This window comes from Tenrec ecaudatus, chromosome 4 (genome assembly GCF_050624435.1).
Source record: "Tenrec ecaudatus isolate mTenEca1 chromosome 4, mTenEca1.hap1, whole genome shotgun sequence".
Lineage (NCBI taxonomy): Eukaryota > Metazoa > Chordata > Mammalia > Afrosoricida > Tenrecidae > Tenrec > Tenrec ecaudatus.
This window is the reverse complement of record NC_134533.1, coordinates 66,498,555-66,512,029: the sequence shown is the minus strand read 5'-3', so window position 1 is coordinate 66,512,029 and position 13,475 is coordinate 66,498,555. Positions and strand designations below refer to the sequence as shown.

At 36.2% G+C, this 13,475-nt stretch overlaps 1 protein-coding gene and 1 pseudogene across 1 annotated transcript; one reads left to right on the top strand and one right to left on the bottom strand.

Annotated features, from left to right (window-relative positions):
* Positions 1-4,428: 4,428 nt before the first annotated feature.
* LOC142446815 (olfactory receptor 51V1-like) lies at positions 4,429-5,373 on the top strand. The gene has a single exon (XM_075548555.1). It carries the CDS (start codon positions 4,429-4,431, stop codon positions 5,371-5,373), a length of 945 nt encoding a protein of 314 aa, XP_075404670.1.
* Positions 5,374-10,978: 5,605 nt separating this feature from the next.
* Positions 10,979-12,765, bottom strand: LOC142445874 (olfactory receptor 52A4-like; annotated as a pseudogene).
* Positions 12,766-13,475: the final 710 nt, after the last annotated feature.

Sequence of the window (13,475 nt, the reverse complement as noted above, 5' to 3'; positions counted from 1 at the left end):
AATTTATGTAGATTCACCTTATGCCCTAGCATATGATCTATCTTCGAATATGTGCCATGTGGGCTTGAGAAGAATGTGATTGTTTTGTATTTAGATGAAAATCTCTGTAAATACCAGGTCAATTTGCCTAAGTGTAGTGTTTAGATATCTAGCCTCCCTGTAGGGTTTCTTTTCCTGTGATCTATCTTTTTCATAGAGCGGTGTATTGAAGGCACCCACTATAATTGTTGAGGCTATGATTTTGTTTTTCATCTTTTCAAATGTTTGGTTGACATATCCAGTGGGTCTCTCATTCAGGAACTATATGTTTACAATGCTTAGTGCTTCTTTGTCTACCATTCCCTTGAGCAATGTAGTGTCCCTCCTTATCTCTTTTTATGGTTTGCACTTTGAGGTCAATTTTATCCGAGATTAGGATCACAACCCCTGCTTCTTTTGAATTGCTGTTTGCTTCATATGCCTTTCTCCAACCTTTGATTCTCAGCCTAAGATTTGTCTCTTATCCACACATTGATTGGTTGTGTTTTCTAAGCCAGTATGATAGTTTCAGTCTTTTAGTGCCTGAGATCAGGCATCTGATATTCAGGGCTATTATCTCCATCTGTAGACTCTGTGATGTCATCTTATATCTTTTTTTATTGGGTGTTGTCCTACTTTCTTTCTCAGAGTGTTGTGCATTTGTGTGTGTGTATCATTCTTCACTTCTTTCCATCCTTAATTCAATTCTATCTTGGGGTCTGTTTTCTCTTTGTTGCTTTCTGGGTGAGGTTGTTCTATGTGACGGTCTCTTATTTATGCTTGGTGAGTGTTGTTCTGCCCATACTGGGTCGGCAAGGAGCTTCTGTAGGGCTGGGTTTCATCTAATGTATTCTTTGAGTTTTTCCTTGTCTTGGAAGACTTTTACTTTTTCCGTCTATCTTGATCAATAATTTGGCTGGGTAGAATATTCTTGGGTTTGTGCTGTTTTCCTTCAATTAATGGAAAATGTTACTCCACTCTCTCTCTCCTCTTCTTCACAGTTTCTGCTGATAGGTCTGAGAATATTCTCATTTGGGACCCTTTCTATTTGATTGCTTGTTTTCCCCTGCTGCTCTCATGATTTTCTCCTTTTCCTCAAAGTTGGGTAGTTTAACTATTTTGTGCCTTGTTGACTTTTTCTTGGGATTCAACCTAGCTGGTGTCCTTTTAGCCTCCTGATTATTTGTGTGGTTTTCATTCATTAATCTGGGAAATTTTTCCTCCAAGAATTCTCTCATTATTGTGGTAGATGCCTTCTTTGCTGTGACTTCCTCTGGTAAACCAATAATTCTAATGTTGTCCCACTTCATAGCATCAGACATAGCTCTTAGCATATCTTCAGCTTCTCTGATGATCTTATAAGATTTTTGTTAGTGTTTGTTAACGTCTGCTTGGTTCTCCTCCAAGTCTCTGATGCGGCTCTCTGCTTCCTCCAGTTGATACTCTAGGTCCATGTTTCTGCTACTGCTTCTTGTTATATCCTCCCTAAGCTCCCGTATCTCCCTTTGGTGTATGCCCTTTATCTCCCCTTTCATTTAATCATTTTCTGTATTGTTTCCCTCATATCCTATATGATTCCAAGCAGCATTCTGAAGATTTATTTATGTGGTAGCTCAATATTTGCTTCTTTAATGCATGTTTTTATGTTCAGGACATCTTCTGCCATTGCCTTTTGTTTCTCGTGCTATTCCGTTGAGGTTGTTGGGGCTAATAGCTATTTGCATTGCGTTGTTTTAGAGGAGCCAGGTACCATTTTCCAGGGAGTTGAAGAGCACTGGCTCTGTATATGAGACTTGTAGGAATGCTTCTTGAACTGTCTATAGCTAATATTACTAGGATATTAACCTACCACTTTATCTTCCTGTGGCTTCTCTCTCAGGGTGAGTGCCCCAGAAGGCTGGTGGGTTGTCTGCTCTGGTGTTGCGGAGATTGGGCAGAGGTTCCTGCATCAGCTTGGAACGTTTACAAATGTTGGCCAAGCTGCCTTAGACCCCCAGACACACAGGTAGGAATTCCCTGGTAGGAAGTTAGGCAGCATATGCCCTGGTGGAGGTCAGCAGGGCTTTCCTCAGTCTCTGGCTAACTGCACAGAGTCGAGTTCACCTAGTTGGATGTGGCTCAGGCATAAATGCCCTAGTTTAAGAGGAGTTTTTTTGGAGGTCAGCAGTGGAGTCTGAGAGAACAGGAAAGAGAAAAAGGGAGGAACTTTTTTTTTAGTAAGCACACTGAGACTGTGGGGGTAGAGAGAAGAGAGGGAGACAAATGTTATAATGTAGCTGAACCCTGATTTCTGCCCCTGGGGCAGCCATGGTTTAGGCCCTGCCCCAAGGTGTCAGCAAGCTGTGGCTGTGTTGAGACAAAACCCCTGCACAGCAGCTGCCACTGTGAGGGATACAGAGAAGAGAGGGAAACAAAGTAACAATGTGGTTTAACTCTGATCCCTGCCGAAGGAGCTGCAAGGGCTTAGTCTCTGCCCCAAGGCATGTGGTGGCAAACTGTGGCTGTGTTGAGATTAACCTCCTTATGATATCTATATGTCCTGGGTTCTGGCAGAGAGAATGGCAGGGCTAAGGTCAAACCCTAGCCTGACTCCACTGTGGTAAGCCAAAAGCCACCAGGCCCTCAAAACCTTGTGTGTCTGTACCTACTTATCTTTATGATGCTCCTCCTGCATTCCAGCAGTGTTGAATTTTGCTCTAAGCAACTCTCCTTGATTCACATCTTGGGTGAAAATCACAGGGAGAGAAATGAACCAGATCTTAGTACACTGTATCTATTTTTAGTCCTCAACCTCCTACTATTGGCCTTCTTACCTCTTAATATTTTAATCAAACAACAGGAGCACATGGTGTGTGTTTCTACGTGGATGCCTCTTGACTCAAGTCAACTGATATTGACAAATATACAGAAAATTCAATATGGAAACACTAAAAATACTTTTGAACAAATAGTGCTGGAGCAATTGAATTAACTGAAAAAAGAAACCTAGACATAGACCTTAAACCTCACTCTGACCCAAGATAAACCAGAGATCTACATTTTATACGGAAAACTATAAAAGCCTTTAGAATCAAACATATGGGAAGGTATATATCACATTGTGTTTGTTGATGACTACTTGGATCATTAATATTGGAAGATAAAATTGATATGAAAATTCATTTTCTTACCTACAGACAGAATAATTAAGCGTGCTAGTGACACCTCCCCGACTCATAAATAAATTATTTTTAACATTGATTTTCTAGGTACTAAAAAAAATTTCAACAATCAATTTTTGTTTTTAAGGTATCATCAAGCCCATTCCAATTCATAGAGATTCTATTTATAGTTATCTAAATTTTGTGATGGGTATTGATGATAGGCATAAAACATAATGAAACTGATGTCACTAAATATTACACCTTAAAAATGTTAAATTGGTAAATGTTATGTAATTTTACAAAGATAAAAACAAATAACCTGACTTATACATGATGTATCTATAAACATTCAATGAGTTTGTGGGAACTATTTTGAGAAGAATAAAAATACCAGATGTTTTTTACCATCTCTGTCCATTTCTCATTCCCTTGTCTTCTTACATAAACACACATACATATACACACACATACATATACATGCATATATACATTTGTACTAGTAAGAACATCAGAATCTCTGCAATAGAAAATTCTGCTAGGCATACATTGCCCAAGAGCCTTTACTTGTGCTCCCTAAAGATCACTGGCTGTTACATGACTCAGTCTCAGAAACCTCAGGTCCCAAGAGTTGCAGCATTGCTATCATCCCCGCTGAACTCTATAAATCTCATATCTCCTAGAATGCCAGTCTTACTGTGATGAAACAAAAGAAATCAGGATCGATATTCAAGGTTGGCAAAAATATTTTTACTCTGCATTCCAGACTTTCTTTAACAAAATTTTGAATTACACATATCGGAATGGTCATCATGGCTGAGAAATGACTATTTCAAATGATTTATGTAAAACTGGAGGTAAGTTTCAGATACCACACATATGATTTGTGATTTCTTTTCCAAAACTTGAGATAGGAACAACCAAATGTGTTTCTTTTTCTATGTTGTTTTCTTCTGCTTTACAGGTTCACACTTCATTATTATATGTTCTCAAACTCAAACCAACACTGCTCTGATAAATGTAAGGCATCGATGTAAAAGTAACAGGGTGGCACAGATATGGCCCTTGATTCCTGTGGTGAGTCAGAAGACTAAGGAAAAAGAGTTTTTATTAGCAGACCTAAAGTAATCTCTCTGTTTCAGAGCAAATCAAGTATTTGTCTCATACTCAATACGATGTTAAGGTAATTTAATTGTTCTTGGTGTATAGTCACTTCCTAATCAACCATAAGATACAGTTTTCCTTGAGAGAGTTTTGTTTCTAGTCATTAATGTCTGTTTGGTCTGATTCCAAAATCAGTAACTCCACCTTCCTTCTCACGGGTTTCCCTGGCCTGGAAAAGCACTACCCTTGGATCTCCATCCCCTTCTCCTGTATCTATGTGATGGTACTTGCCGGGAACTTCTTGGTCCTTCATGTGATCCGGACTGAGCCAAGCTTGCATGAGCCCATGTTCTACTTCCTGGCCATGCTGGCTCTCACTGATCTGTGCATGGGACTGTCCACAGTGCACACAGTGCTGGGGATCCTGTGGGGGCTCAGCCAAGAGATTGGACTGAATACCTGTATTGCTCAAACCTTCTTTATCCATGGGCTCTCATGCATGGAATCTGGCATCCTTCTCGCCATGGCCTTTGATCGCTTTACTGCTATTTGCAACCCTCTGAGATATACAACCATTCTCACAAATGCCAGAATCATCAAAATCGGTGTGGCCATTTTTGCCAGGAGTTTCCTTTCCATTACTGTTCCCATTGTCCGACTGAAGTTCTTCTATTACTGCCGTCCCCACATTCTCTCTCACTCATTCTGTCTGCACCAAGACTTGCTACGGCTGGCCTGCTCTGACATTCGGTTCAACAGTTTCTATGCCTTAGCGTTGGTAATCTGCATAACTTTTCTAGATTCTGTGCTTATCCTCATTTCCTATGTCTTGATCCTGAAATCAGTCTTAGCTATTGCCTCCCAGGAGGAGAGGCTCAAATCATTTCAGACCTGTGTCTCCCATCTCTGTGCAGTACTGGTTTTCTATATCCCAATAATTGGACTGACCATGGTTCACCGCTTTGGGAAGCACCTCTCTCCTGTGGTCCATGTTCTTATGGGTAACATCTATATTCTTTTTCCTCCCTTGATTAACCCCATTATCTATAGTGTGAAGACTCAGCAAATCCGTAGCAAGATCAAGAGATGGTTCACTCTGAAAAACAACTGAGTACTAGGGAGTACAGCTAGTAATTGTAAGAGGAATGGTAAATGCATAAATGATCTGTAGCAATAATAATAGATTTTTATGCGATACTTTATATGTTGAAGGAAAATCTACACTTTCTTCCTAGTTTAGTCCTCCACACACCAGTAATAAGAAGAGAAAGAGTAAATGAGCTTGATTTCTTATTTTAGCACTATGAATAATGTTAACTAAGTATTCAATGTGGTGCCAGTTAACCTCTGTTTAGAACATAGCTAAATTTGTAGAATGAATGTTTTCTGAATTTTCACTTAGGGTGTGGTTTGATTTCAGCTATTAACTATTTCATATTTATTATTTACAATATACACAATGTATGCATATTTTTATCATGTGTCAAAAATTAACATTTTTACATAAAATTGAGAAAACATTTCTGAAACTCTACTTTGTTCAATGTAATACCTGATATTTCTGGATTAGAACATATAACATAACATCAAATATTTGTCACACTGTAACTCAGTCTCTTCACATTCAGTCTCCTTACCCCCAACATACACAGAATTGTACACTAACCTGAAGACAGATAAGTTTAATATTCAAGAAACCTGTCTTATTAATTTCAGTTTTGTGAAAGCATACCTGAATTTTAAAATGAACTTATTTAACCCCTTTATTTTACAGGAAAAGATGCTGGGCCAAAGAAATATTATATTAAACATGACTATTTAAGCTGAGGGTAGAATTATGGTTTGAAGAATCTTTGGGACATATATGCTCAGTCACATACTTTCTGTAAAATAAGGGAATTCAACTACATAACCAAATCCAAGTGTAAATTTTTTTCATTCTTGCTTTTCAACACATATGTTTAATTATATAGAAAAATAGTTCCAAGCTATATTATAAGCCTAGGGTTTTTGTTGTTGTTTTTTCCCTCTGTATATTGTCACTTACACCTACCTACACACTCATCTTGTTGGTGGCCAGCAAGGTGATTACAGAGTCTAACTGCAGTTCATCTCCAAAGAAGGAAGAAATGTGGTCAAATATTTACATTCAAGGAATATAAAATTCTATCAATGATAATTAAGATTTTAAAGCATTTTTTATCACAATGTCAATTTTGGAAGTTAATGTTTAATTTCTTTTCTTTCATTTTCTCTTTAGGTAGATATATACCTGAAAACCAGCATTTTACTTTTAAATAAAAAAAAAACACTCTGAATTCATATTTATTTCTGTTGTGTTTTACAAATATTACCATTCATCCATCATATCTCCACTGCTTAATCTGCCTTGCTTATCTTGCCCTGTTTCTCTCACCAGTCTTATTTCTCCCTGTAGCAAAATTCCTAAAGATCCAACTTGCAAATTATTATGAATTTACCTATCTCCCTTACAGTAGAGGGATGTAAACTATATATTTCTATTCCTTGGTAGGCTTATTCAAGTTTATTTGGAAATTTGGAATAAGGGGGCAAAATAGGTCTTTTACATTCAGTGATGCTATTCATTGTAATATAAATTATGCCCATCAGGTTTTTGCTCTATATGTATCTATAAGAGAAAGTTTTTCTATATATACACTTTCAGAACGTCTTATATTACATGGCATTCCTTCAATTTATATATTACACAGAAAAAAAAAACCCTTCCTGGAAGACATAGTAGAGTGAAATATGCCCAACCAGTAACTGTGAAAAGAGTTTGAATTAAACCGATTTATGGATTATCAGAATCAAAATACTGTTTCTTCATTGATTTTATTTCAACTCATTTATAACTAAATTGATCATTTATAATTTAAAATATCTATTTATTCATGCACAATGTGAAAATATGCACACATTTATGTATGTATGTGTGCTTATATGTAGATATTAGTATATACATAGGGAGTGGCAAAAGTGATTAAGCACTGGATTCTTAGCTATAAGGCTTGCAGTTCAATTCACTTAAAGGTACCTTAGAAAAAGGGTTTACCAAGAGATAACCTTTTTTAAAACCCAATGGCCCAGTTCTATTCTGCATATGAATAGGAAAGTAGGAATCAAGTCAATGACAAATACTGTATATACACAAGTATAACCAACCTGAATATCAACTGATGCACCAAAGTTTACCACCAAAACTGTATTAAAAATATGCTGAAAAACAGTGTATACATGAGTATATATGGTAATAACCACATATGTTCATGTGTATATGTGAATATACACACACCTATATTTCTATGTTAATATATATGTATACACACATTCAACCAGAATTCTCTCTCTCTAGGTATATGTTGTATAAAAATACAATCACACTGACTCTCTCTCTCTCTTGTCTGTGTGATTTTACTTTTACTCTTTCATTTTAGAGACAAGGAGGATACCTTATACTAGATAACTGTAAAGGTAAGACACAAGATGTTGTTACCATGGCTGTTGCAGTTCATATATTGCACGGGCGTATTCCAAAGATAACATGTTTAAACATTTCTCTGAGATATAGAGATTGTTACATTCAATCGCTCTGAATAATATACTTAATCTTAGACTTGTTACTCATGAAACTCAATGCTACTGAGTGATTCTAACTCATAGTGACCCTTTAGGACAAGTTAGAACTGCCCCGGAGAGTTTCTGAGACTGACAATTTATAGGAACAGAGTCTCATCTTTCTCCCACGGAGTGGTTTCTAACTGCTGACCTTGTGCATCACAGCCCATTGCCTAACCAATGTGCCACCAGAGCTCCTGTTAGTTTTATTAGGATATCTTAAAAAAATTAAAGAACACTTTTTGTTTTAGATAAAAAATGATTATGAATTTCCATTGGCACTTCCTCAAATCATTGAAGGTTTGCAACGTTTGTGAGAATGCTGCCCCATATAGAACAATAGGTTTTAGATGGACTTAGCATTTTAAAATGGTCCCTAGAGGCATAGTAGGGTTATGCATTGATCTACTAACTACAAGGTCAGCAGTTCAAACCAACAGGCTACTCCTCAGGAGAAAGATAAGGCTTTGTGCTCCTACAAAGATTTACATCTTCTGAAACCAATGTGGGAAATTCTGCTCAGCCTCTCGGGTTGTTGTGAGTCCTAAACCACTCATAGGCTGTGAGTTTGGAGGAGATTTTTATTCAGTTTTTATTTGATTTTTTGAAGATGGGAAGACCGCAATGAGAAACTGTGGCTGAAGTGCAGAAATCGATGGAAGAATAACATAAAACTACAATTGATGCAATCGTTACTGAAGTTGAGGTCACATATCATTAGGCATTTTAAATTTTAAGCAAATACTTAGTTTCAATGAGTTTCAGTTCAATGGATGCCGAAAGTATTTCACAAAGATCAGCTAGCTCACATAACTGAACTTTCCAACTATGTCCTAAGTAAAATCAAAGCTAAGTAAGATCAAAACAAACAAAGATGATTTTATGGAAGGAAACATAACTAGGCATGGTTTGTGTATGGACCCTTCTAATCCAGAGAGCAAGCTCAAATCTAACAGTGGGTTCTGTGGGCGGGCCTCTTGCCGGCGGGGGAATTTAAGGACAGTTCCAGGTAGATTTTTTATTAGTACAATCATGGGAACATCTTAGGAAGAAGTGGGTTTTTTTTTTGTTTTTGCGTTAAATTGAGAACTACATTAGCAAGTAAAAGGCCAGAAAAAATACTCTGAGAATTCTTTTTATTCCATCTCGACAACGCTTCTGCTCATTCTTCTAGGGGACCAAGTTTAGACCTATAATAATTTCATTAGGCAGAATTAGCCCATCCACACAGCAGGCGCATTCTTGCCCTCTTATATTTTTGTTCCCCATATTCAACGTTTAAAAAGAACAAGATTTGAATCCACAAAGAATGTAAAAAATGTCATTTTAAAATGGTATAAATTGAAGAGTATAAATTGAAGAGTATAGAATTCTTCAAGAAGGGCAGAACTAGAAACCCTTATTTCAGGAGAGTATACACCTAGATGGAGCAATCGCTCCATATTGCAATGTTTGTTTAATAAAGTTTTCTATGATTTTGTAGTAATATATTTTGACTTACTCTTTGTTTCCATGTCTATTGCATGTTCAATTGAAAACCCCAGGTTATTTATGATAAATCACATAAAAGCAACAAATTTAACCTAAAAGTTTAGAAATGCCCTATGTCAAAACTTGTCTAAAGTTGAATTAGTAGTCAATAAAAAAGTTTATATTATATGTACTTCTTTCTACCCTGGGCCAATTGGGTAAATTAGTAGAAATATTTACTTGGAAAACAATGATATCAGCTTTACACATGTTGTTTTTATAGCTGAGATATAACAATTGTGAGAAGTATCAGGTACACCAGAGGTATTCCTAGAAAATATACGATGCATTTTGTGGTTTTAAAATAACCTTCACTCACTGTTTCAGTACTAAATTTCTCATGAACATTGAATTTGTAGGAAACATTATATATAACCCTAGGTAAATGCTTTTTTGAGTTACATTAGAAAACAATATAATATTTATTTTTTCTTTAAATACAGACATAATCTTACGTAGTATTGTGATAACAAAAGGGTAGAGTAAAGTTGACGATATTCTCACAAATGAAGAAATACACAGACATGGAAATAAAGATATTTATTTCATTGCATCTGTTAAAACTACAGAATTCAAAATCCTTGTAAATGAACATGAAACAACTTCTTGCAAAATTTTACCAAAGAATTAGTCTGTAAAACAGTCTTCAATTGATATGTTTAGTGAAGCATCTCAATGCTGACATAAGTAAAATATATAAAAGTAGAGGCACAATATTTATATCAAAGTTTTCCTCAGGAATGGTGATCTTCATGATGGAAACAGCAAATAAGATTATGGAAGTGAGAATATTTTAACCATATTGAGTTACTGTAAGTTATGAAGTCCTATGGGAAAAGTTATACAATTTTTTGACAATGATTTTGCACTAGACACTACTTCTGCTTCTTTATAAGGCTTATTTTACTTTTTCCACACTTCAGAGTAGAGAAAGCTGACTGTGTGCCCATAAACTATTTTCCCAAGGTCCAGGATACAAAGGAGGTAAAATAGTTTTGAGAACAGCTTTGTTTGACTCCATAAGCCATGCATCCTTCCACAGTGCCTGAGATGAAACACATTTACAAAGATTTTCCATAATAAGTATATATTTGAAATTTCTATAAAATATTTTTGGCCTAAAAATATTTTTGGCAATAACTAGGCTACATGCCCTCAATTATGAGAGTCTTACAAATGAAGTTTAGTCAAGTTAAGGCAAATAATATTACTTTTCTTTAAATTAAAGAAAAATCTTTAGGAAGCATACGGCAAAGACCCCAGCTTGTAGAATATCTACCGAGATATTTTTTAGACCTCCAAATCTCTCCTTTGGTTATTGTTTGATGAGGTAGGAATAGCATCGAAAGTAAAGTTAGAAAAATATTGTTTATATTACTGCTTGCATGTCAGTAATATTGACCAGCTATCAAATTTTTCCTCATTGAGAAGTCAATAACCTTTAGAATTCCTTAAAATTTCATCAATTAATTTACTATTAAGGTCATAGTTATACCCACCAATATTGATGGGAGAAACACATCATATAGAGTCCCTACATGAGCCATTTAATTCATAGAGAGAACAATTTTAATGAAATGTCCAACCTGATCTTTGGAACAGAAGGCTTTTGTTACCTGATCTCTAATCAGCTTGGTCTTCACCAGATAGACAAAAAGGTTGAAGAAAGGTGAAACTAGTAGAGAAGGATTGACAAAGTAATATGTATGTGTGATCGGATATGAGATCTAGATCTGTGAGTAAAAAAAAAAAGAGAAGAAAGCTTGGAGATAGAATTGGAAGAAGACACTCATGTGGGCAATACATGTATTGAATGCCTTAAGACAAACCTTTTTGGGGGACAGGTAGCAACAGTGATAAATATCTGGATATAGGAAAGGGTGATTGAAATGGAGTCAAACCCATCAACAATGAAATCACCAAAAAGACCACAGAACTTATTGATAAAAATATCTTCAGTGGCAAGCTACACAACAGTCATGTTTTCACAGTAAGTATCGGATATTATTTTGGTTTGGTATAGTTTCAGGTGACACTTTATGAGCAGAAGGCACGGGATTACGAGGATGGCAGGCCGCAATGTCATCCCAATTCCAATATGCGTCACTACTTGATGAGTGAATATGGTAGCATGTCTAAGGGGATGACAGATAGCCGCATAGCGATCCAGAGCCATGGCCACCAAGACACCTGATTCAATGCCCTGAAATGTGTGGATGAGCCACATCTGAAGGAGACATGCATCAAAATAGATATCTGGCAAATGAAACAAACAAAAAATCCAAGCATCTTGGGAACAAAGCTGGTGCTCAGTGCAATGTCTGTGGCACCTAGCCTGATCAAGAAGATGTACATGGGCTCATGGAGGGTGCATTCAGACTTGAAGATCACTAGTAGAGTATTTCCATTCAAAGAGATAGTAGGAATAGCACAAAATGGAATCCCACTCCAACACTGCACAGGTTCTAGACTAGGTATTCCTACAAATGTCAGTATAGGCGGCATTGGGAATAGGCATTGCAATCCAAGGGTCTTCTTGAGGGAAAATGTGTAAAATACATGATACTCTGTAATGGTGTATATCCTATTCTGACTGATTTACAAAGTTAATTTGAGAACAGAATTAGCAGAATAAACGTCATTATTTCTTCCTTGTTTCAATGAATGAGATCTTAAAATTACAGTGACTACTTAACGTTTCACTACTGTTTACTTTGGCAAGATTACCTACCTTGTGTAAAAATAATATTGTGTAAAACACTATTGTATTGTTGTGGAAAAATAGTATTGAAAATGATCTCTTTGATGATATCAATTTATCGGTGTGTTTAGTGGTGTTCTCTTACTCTCTCATTCCACCTTCTCTTTCTGTCTCTAACCTGTTCATGAAAATGAAGGAAAAAGATTCTTCGGAAATCAGACACAAGACATAGAACTTTAATTTTAAACTCCCCCAAACCTTTATACCCACACTTCTATTAATTTCATCAGATCAAAAGTCAGCCCTTCACTGATATAAGTTAGTTAGTAGAACACCTCTTTCAAGGGGAGTGATTCCCATGAAAACCTCTTCTCACCAAGAATGTTCATGTCACAGAGCTAGACCTCATCTTGATAAGTACTGAGATTTATATAATTCTGGTGTACTACTCAAGTAGGTCAGAATCAAGAGACACAGGCTTCAATGACTTGTCTTTATATTCAAGGTTCTCAGACATGACTTTGTCTGCATAGATGGAGTGCCAGAACAGAGGTAAGATATTACTGGTAGTTGTTAAAGTTAAATGAACTCAATTATACCCCTTACAGAAGAGGAGAACTGTTCTCTGTTCATCCTGAACAATGAAAATGATAGCGCTCCATGATACCTTCGTAGAGCTTAGAGAGAGGTGAATGGTTTGGGAAGTCTGAATCTCCATTTGAAATCTGTTCCAATGGAGAATCTTAATCCAGAAATCAACTCTTCTTATGGTAAAAGAAAAGAAGTTATAAATCCCTGACTTCTGGTTAAAGTGACACAAAATATATGAAAGACTGAGCTTCCTCTAGGAAGTTGTTCAAAATCATATTTTTGTTGGGATAGCAATTTTTAGTACTTTCAAGCAGACCTATATGTTAGCATAAAACTAAAGTTAATTAACAGGTTTCATGAAAGTATCAATGAATACTTATTTTTAAATAATAAAACATCTAAATCAAGCTTATCTATAAGTCTTGTATGTGGTTTTGTGCTAAGTATATCTAAAATATTCCCCACAAATCATCATCCACAACATTACACTATGATCTCTCACTCCCAAGGACCTTAATTCCTTTGAAATTTAATCTGAAAAATTTGGAGATGTTTCAACCAAATCCCTCTCCTTAAACAAAATTCCATGCTGTGAATTCTTGGCATCTCCTAAAGTAGTCTTATAGGTTTTCCAGACCTACATGTCAACTCATTTTCACCTTCAGAATGTCCTCAATTAAATTGAGCTAAATCTTCCTGTCAAACAATACTTCCCCTTTCTGATCATGAGATAGAACTTCAGGAAGTTCTAA

What these genes read in the sequence shown, in the direction of transcription:
- LOC142446815 (XM_075548555.1), top strand. Translation starts at nt 4,429, where the DNA reads ATGTCTGTTTGGTCTGATTCCAAAATCAGTAACTCCACCTTCCTTCTC.